Genomic DNA, 7,500 nt, shown 5'->3' with positions numbered 1-7,500 from the left:
AGCAAAAAAAAAAGAAAAACCTTTTTTATATGCACCAAAAATAATTTAGTATTTCATATAAACAAAGACCAACCTGGTGTTTTCTGTCTTTCTCCTACAGTCGAGATGTACAAAAAAAAAAAAAAAATCAAATCTGATTTAAGGTGCAAGTCCTTGAATGCAGATGCTCAAATGAAACGTAACAAAACTGAAACATCAGTTGTATTTTCAATCAAACGGTTTGATTTCATTTGATAATTTATTGAAAATTAAGGTTGGATTAGAATAAATTAGGGTTCGTTTTAGTTTTTCAGAAAGCCACATAATAGTTATCAAGAAGTCAAAGCGCCTTCTACGAAATGCATGAGAAAAATTCTGAATATTACAAAAAACATGATTTAAAAATATGTATTTCATTGTAAATATTTAATACTGTTTATCATAGAAAACTATAAAACAAAATATTTACATTTGTTGAACGAATAAAAAGCAGACATGAGTCAGACATGTGACACATTTTTTTTTAATTAAAATGATTAAAAACTACATTATCTGCAAACTTTACAAGCACTCTTATTGAAGCAGTTACGGTATCGTCACATAGATAGATGAGATTTTTAAATTAACATATCAGTTTCAGATGTACATGCTTTGAGCATAAAGGGAGCTGAAGAGAGGAAAAAACAACAATATGGAATACAAAAGAAACAACAAAAAAGATCTTTTGAAAAGAATCAAAATTATTGTAGCATTGTGCTTTTTAATGAAATACACAAAGTACAATTTACTTGTACATTTTGGCTTCCTAGTTTTGCATAAAAAGGCATTAAAGAACATTCATGACTAATTCGCCACACACCTCATTATTAACATTTAAACAGGCAGTTGGGTATATCTTTGGTTTCTTTTGGAAGTAACCACACAGGTTATGTGGTTTCTCTAGCTGCAGGATTCTTACCCATTATAAAGTCAGGTTATCACCGCGTTGGAGGACGGAGCATGCTTCTCCTCTAAAAGAAAGAGCAGGAATGAGACTCGTGGCTTTTCTTTAAAGGCAGGAATAAGGCAATGAGTCTTCAAAAGCAGCCTGCATTATCTTTTATCTGAGCTGCAAATGCTTGCTTCTTTGGATCACTCTTCACTTTGAAATAAAACCCTAAACTGTGTCCATCTTTTAGACATTAATGCTACCTGACTTTTCAAGACAGCTGATATCTGCTGAAGCGGAACGCGGCGCACGATCAGTAAATTCGACAAGGAAGACACTGAATCGTGGCCACAAAGGCATCAAACCACTCGGTGACTATTCAGAGCAAAGAGCTCTAAGCAGAACAAGACTTTTCTTCTTGTAAAAAACATTTTGTTGCACAGCTGCCCTCAGTTTTGGTATAAAGATACCACTCTGGACCACCGCCTCTTCTTTCTGTCACTTCATCGTCACAGCTGCAGGGGAAAGGCCCCGAGGACAGCAGGAATGTGCAGACACACCTGTGGTGCAGGAATATGTGTAATCATACATTTACTTAGCAAAACAATCTGTTAGGTTTGAAAGATATGTGCAGAAATATTTCATATTTTTGTTCTGCACACTTTGAGACATTAACTGCAGTAAAGAGAAATTTAAAGTAAAAAAAAAAATAGTGCAAAAACATAGCTAATGGCTTCTTTTTTTTAAAAATTTTTTTGTTTCTTTTTTCTTGGAGAAGGAAGGCAATTTGAAAATTGCTTTAAAAGTTTTTGGCAATACATATCTTACCAACAGAATCTTTTGGGCTTTTGGAATAAAGGTTTTAGTGCATCAAAGCTACATTAGAAGGCAAAAATAATTACATTAAAAGGTTTTGTTTTTCATAATTTAGTAGCAATATATTACACAAATTCCAAATTCATACTTAACAACAAAACATGGCGTATGTACTGTTTATATATTTATGTAAAAAAAGAAAAGAAAAGAGAAATGCTTAAGGATTTGGGGTTTCTGTATACATTTCCCCCCAAAATTTGGCTCAAATAAATATCAAAAGTAAACCATCTTATCCAGTTCAAAATATCAAATCAGGACTTCTTTTTTAAAGAAACAGCTTGAATAAAAAAAAAAAAGGAAGTAGACACAAAAGGACTTGGAAAATAAAACAGTAAACCCTCCTCTGTTTTTCATTTAAACATTCCTAACATGGTTGATGCACAGAAACAACAGAATTAATGTGGCAAACCAGCGAAAAATGCTTTTCTTATAATGCGACACCTTTACAGAGACATCCACTGAAGACCCAAACACTTGCGTCTCTGTTTGGATAATAAATAGACAGGTCCTGTATAAGTACTTTGAGCACACGAAACAGCCCTGGATGCAGCTGATGCATGTTTGCAATATTCAAATTTTACAAAAATGAAAGCTTAAAGGGACCGAGTGCTACAGCAGTGCAGCCATGCCTTTGCAAGGAATCACTCATGGAGGAAACAACCAGTTTGACTTCTCCACCTGCCAAGTTCAGCCGGATCAGTCTAAACAGTCTGTTTGTTTAAAGTCTGCTGTGGTTTCTCAGTATATCAGCCGTACTGATTGTTTGAACCTCCCCTCTGTTGTTCGTTTGTCTTTTGACGAGTATCTGTCGACACCAGGCTGATCGTGAAACGCTGCGACGGTCTTTCACCCCATGTACAGTCTCCGCTGAACGTTGCCTCAACTCTTGAACAGGTTCCGGCGCAGTGCAGGAGCTCGTTCGAACATGACAAAATACAGAAAACTCTTGAGAGAGTTCCTAAAAGCAAAAGTCTTTAAAATGGTCGTTGGAGGGAAACAAAGACAGACATGCAACGCTTTTATTTTCCCCGTTTTCTATTTGTTCAGTGTTCAGCTTCTTTGTTCATCATTCTCGTCACGGTTCTCTCCTCTCCTGTTCTTTAATTGTCTAGCTGTGTTAGTCAGTAAGGCCTCCAGACGGATTCATCCAAGCGACCCGAGACGCTCATGGCTGTGGGGGAGTTGCTGTGGCTGCCGTCGGCCTCCACGCCCTCGCTCTGGGCGCTCAGGCCGGGGTTCATCAGGCTGTTGGTCCCTCCAGCGCCCGTTGCTCCCGAGCAGGACAGCAAGCGGGTTGGGGAGCGTTCACCTCCGGCGTTCCCCGGTGCCACCATGGAGAACTGGTAGGATCCAGAACCTGTGCCGTAATACAGGTAGGAGTTGGACTGGAAGTTTTGGGACTGGTTGTTTGAATAGGGTGGGGGCAGGTAGGTGTGGTATCTAGAAGAGGCTGACATGCTAAGGCCGCTGATGCCGGTGCTGGAGGTGTTGGCAGAGTAAGGGAAGGCCCCCGGGTAGTGCATACGGGGGTCCGAGAAGCGAGGGTCAGTCAGCGGTGACAGAGACGGGAAGGAGGTCCTCTGTGGAAAGAGATCTGTAGTCCCTGTTGGAGACACACGCACAAACGGTTAAAAATGATTGAAAACTGCTGTTCCAGCTATGAAAAACTGAAAATGAGAAATCTATTATTCTGAAAAATTTCCCAAATTTTCTCAAGCGGCAAACCTTCCTGAACGCCCCCAATTCTGTTCTCAGATTTCCCGCGATATGCCGCTTCATGGAAACACTTGCTCCGAAGTAATGAACTGAGACATTTCTTTGGCTCGGTAACAGTCATCACGCACTGACAGCACATCATCCCACAGCCCCATGCACAAGACCGAAGTTATGAAAAGGCCCCACCGCCACAGCCCCCCTGCCAGTCCTTCAAAAGGAGATCAACGTGCAGCTTTGCTCTTTTCCTCAGAGCAATGAAAAGAAGCATTGTCAGCCCTGAGGGGTGCTTTGTATAAACACTGACGTCTTGTACTGTTGTGCAACATGTCATACATCATACTTAGGTGGGACATAAGCAGACGACCACAGCTGGAGACAGTCAGAGAGACAGGGATGCAAAGAAGAGGATGGAGCTAAAAGATAACGAGCTTCTGTATACAGTAGGTGCATCTGTAAATCAGTGAAATCAGGATTTGTCAGAGCTAAACGTTGAAGTTTAAGCTGATCCTAGCTGTACTTTATAATTTATCTTGCTACTGTCAGCTACTGTCACCAAACTTCTTAACTCAAACACCAGATGTTCCTCTTTTTAATCTTCATTTATGTCTGTTTTTTAAGAGTTTTATAGCAACTTAAAGGTTTGCCATTGTTTTTAAAAGAAATTCAATCATACCTTTTTGATTTGGCTTATAAGGCTATAACTCATCTCATATGTGAAAATTTAAGCCAAACTTGACAAGTCAAGCTACTTAAACCTTTGTGCTCATGACTTTTAAAATACTTTAAAAAGAAAGTTAGGTGGTCAAAGGAGGTAACCGCCCTCAGAAGGTCCCTCATACATGATGATTTTATCATAGCATTCACCTGCCGCTTGCACACTCACTCAGAGCCTTACACCTCGCTCTGGGCTTACTTGTTTGTCCACATGTGGCTCTTTTGGGTCCAATGCACCCGCCTGACTGCAAGTGTAAAATAGGAATTTAGATGGCAGAGAAAAGAGTGCTTGTGTTTGTGAAATAGCAAGCGCTTGCACGCCACAGCCCCGAGGGGGGGAGAATGCCAAACTTGCGTGCCACAATGTAGTTGAAATCTCTTTTCACTATGTCTGGAAGAGCTGGCGACAAAAAAAAAAAAAAAAAGCTCCTTTGCTATTTCCATGGCCCCTGCTATGCTTTTTTTTTTCATCCCTTCTTCACAGCACATTTCTGCAGTTGGACCCCCCCCCCCCCCCCCTTTTTTTTTTTGAGAGGAGGGAGTTTGCTGGTGGCGGCGGGGGGGCTTGTTTCTTTTTCCAGAGTCTACCAGGAACTGCAGTCGACTCCATATCTGATTTCATGCAAGGAAAATCCAAGCCATCAGCTGCTGTTGATTCGGGTGAAGTGGAGTCAGCCTACTATTTCCTACCGGACTCCTAAAAAATCTTTGCTCCCTCTGTTTGTGTTTGTCCCTCCATCTCACCCTGCCTGTTCTAAATTTAGTCTTTTGGGGGGGGTGGCACATGGTGGACATGATGGCCCTGACTGCTGCAGCCCACCCTGCTCATGGTCCCCTGTTGATTGGAGTTGGTGGAAACGTCTTGGCTAAACTGTGGTGAGGATTGACTCCTGCGCTCTGTCAGGGGAAACTGGACTGGACACTTATCACAACACCTTAATGGGCTTGTTCAGGCTCAGGCTCTTGGCAGTGAGCCACAAGGTGCCTGCTCCCACCTTTTAAACCTCTATAGTACAGTAGCTCCCTCTGGAGGAGAAAGCTGAGCAAACTGTAATGTAATTGAGAAGCGGTCTGCTTTTTCTCCCCCCGTAATAAGTTGCATACCTTACTGCATCCCCACCCACTGTAAGTACAGACTTTGCTGTTGTGGCTGTGGTAACAGCGGTGTATCTTTGGCCAAGAGGGTCTTCCTGACTGAGCCTAGGAGTAGTGGGCTGTAGCAGCGGCACAAAACCACACATGATCTCCATTAGTCTCATCTGAAACGTGTTGACTAAATTGCAGGGACAGGAGAGGAGATGAAACCCAGAGGGCTCGCTAGCACAGTCTGCTTTCTGTGATGTTCCCAGTATAAAGTGGGTAGGTGGGAATCGGGGCTTTTATTGGAAACATCGTGTTTGAGCGCTCCTTCTTTCCTTCTTCTGGCTCAGAAGTGTACAACGCCATGCGCTTTGTTTTGTTAATCTTCTCATGGCCGAGGCTTCCTCCTTTTTGTTTAGCTCAAGAAGTCCACTAGTCCACAGTCAAGCGTGTAACCCAGATATGGCAGGAGGTTTGTCTCATTTGTTTATGGGAGAAACTGATTTTGGTTGTTAACATAAGGGCAGGTTTGAGGCGATCCTGTCTGTGTGTGTAATCGTGCACCAGAGTATGTATGTGTGTGTGTGCATGTGTGTCCAAATGTGGTGGCTGGCAATAAGAAGATGCAAATCCAGGCGCTCACCTGTGAAATGTTTGCTCAAGCTTGATGCAAACTGTGATGACCTGAACGTAGGGAATGGTGGCTCAGGCAAATAAGTGCAGGGAAGGAAGAGGGGAAAAAGAGAAACCCAGCTAGGTGCAAAGAGTCACTGAGCATTGTTCCACGGTTGTAAAGATCAATTTAAATAAATTAATTATCAGTAGCAGAGACAAATTGCAATTCTCAAAAAGCAAGTAAAACTTTTTGTTTCAAATTGCTGACTGGTTTGGGTGGTTTGTTGCCAAAGGGATGAGCCTTATAACAGAACATTGTTAGTGCAACGTAACACTAAGGCAAAGCCGCCTCTGTGCATGAAGAATAGGAGACTCAAATGAACACAAACGATTTCCAGGTGTTTATTTAAGCGCCGAGCTTTTGGAGCCAGAGCATCAAGTCCAATGCAAATAACAATCACCTCCACGCTGCGAAAGCTTGGACAACAGCCTCATCCGTGTTAGTGCTCAATCAGAGGATTTTTGCATGTTCTCAACTTGTGACATGCAATGCAAGCAATGCTGAAGGAAATTTGTGATTATAGAAAAAACACAACATTTTCCTAATGCATCAGCAAGCAAGGTGACATGATGTTTATTTGTTAAGTAAATCTTTTTTTTTTTCCCCAGTGAGAGACATGATGCTCCATCGTGAATCCACTGCTATGAAATGTGTTTACTGACCCGTCTGCTGTCATGGAAATCACAAAGCTCTGATCATTTGTTGCCCTTATTTTTAAGTCAAGTTTTCCAACCATCAACTTTTTCACACCTTAAATGCCTTTTTTTTTTTTTGGTCTAATCCAGTTTGTTTTGATAACTTACAGAAAATGGGGCAAAATCCATAAGCCAAATACAAAAAAGCCTCGTCTTTGTGTCTGGATGTGGGTCCTCTTTATACAATAAGTGGATGACTCAGCACGTCTGGTGTGGTGGGACAGATTAAACACAGAGGGGGGGCTGTAGAGACAGCAATAAAAATCCAAATTGCCAAGAGACAAACAAAAGAAAGATGGAGTGAGAGGAAATGATGAATAAAAAGGCAGCCAGGCAGGGTGGTGGGGTTGTGGGATGTAGTATGAAGAAAATACAAACAGACTTCTATGTTAAATGTGAGAATTTCTGTAAGATTCATTCAGTTAAGGAAGTTTTCTCATTTAGCCACTGACAGCAGTCACAGAGTTGAGTTTTGGGCTGATTGTTACAACACAAATAGACAGAAGGCAGTTCCTCACCTGTCCATGGTCTCAGATCTTCCTCCACCTTGCAGGTCTTCAGAGCAGGAGTTTCCATTTGATCCTGCCACAGGGCTGGAGTAACACACAACAGAAACAGTGGATCAGTACGATACAAGATACTATTATTGTATTTTCTGGAGTAGAAGTCGCATCAGTCAAAAAAGGCATCATGAAGAGGAAAAAAAAAGTCGCTTTGGCGTATAAGTCGCATTTATTATGTGTTTATTTAATGGTCAAAACAACTTCATTTCGCCTGGGCGGTGCGGCGCCATCCATCCATCCATCCATCCATCCATCCATCCATCCATCCATCCA

At 41.7% G+C, this 7,500-nt stretch overlaps 1 protein-coding gene across 1 annotated transcript in view; it reads right to left on the bottom strand.

Moving 5' to 3' along the window:
• Positions 1–2,727: 2,727 nt before the first annotated feature.
• Positions 2,728–7,500, bottom strand: part of runx3 (RUNX family transcription factor 3) — a 23,839-nt gene continuing 19,066 nt past the window's right edge. The window contains exons 5-6 of the mRNA XM_037694984.1: positions 7,183–7,257; positions 2,728–3,386 (exon numbers count right to left, since the gene is read on the bottom strand). Coding sequence (XP_037550912.1) covers positions 2,905–3,386; positions 7,183–7,257 — 557 coding nt within the window. The 3' untranslated portion in view covers positions 2,728–2,904. The remainder of the gene's footprint in view (positions 3,387–7,182; positions 7,258–7,500) is intronic.

Source organism: Nematolebias whitei, chromosome 21, assembly GCF_014905685.2.
Source record: "Nematolebias whitei isolate Nwh7 chromosome 21, NemWhi1, whole genome shotgun sequence".
Classification (NCBI taxonomy): domain Eukaryota; kingdom Metazoa; phylum Chordata; class Actinopteri; order Cyprinodontiformes; family Rivulidae; genus Nematolebias; species Nematolebias whitei.
The sequence above is the reverse complement of the archived record's forward strand: the minus strand, read 5'-3'. Positions and strand labels throughout refer to the sequence as shown.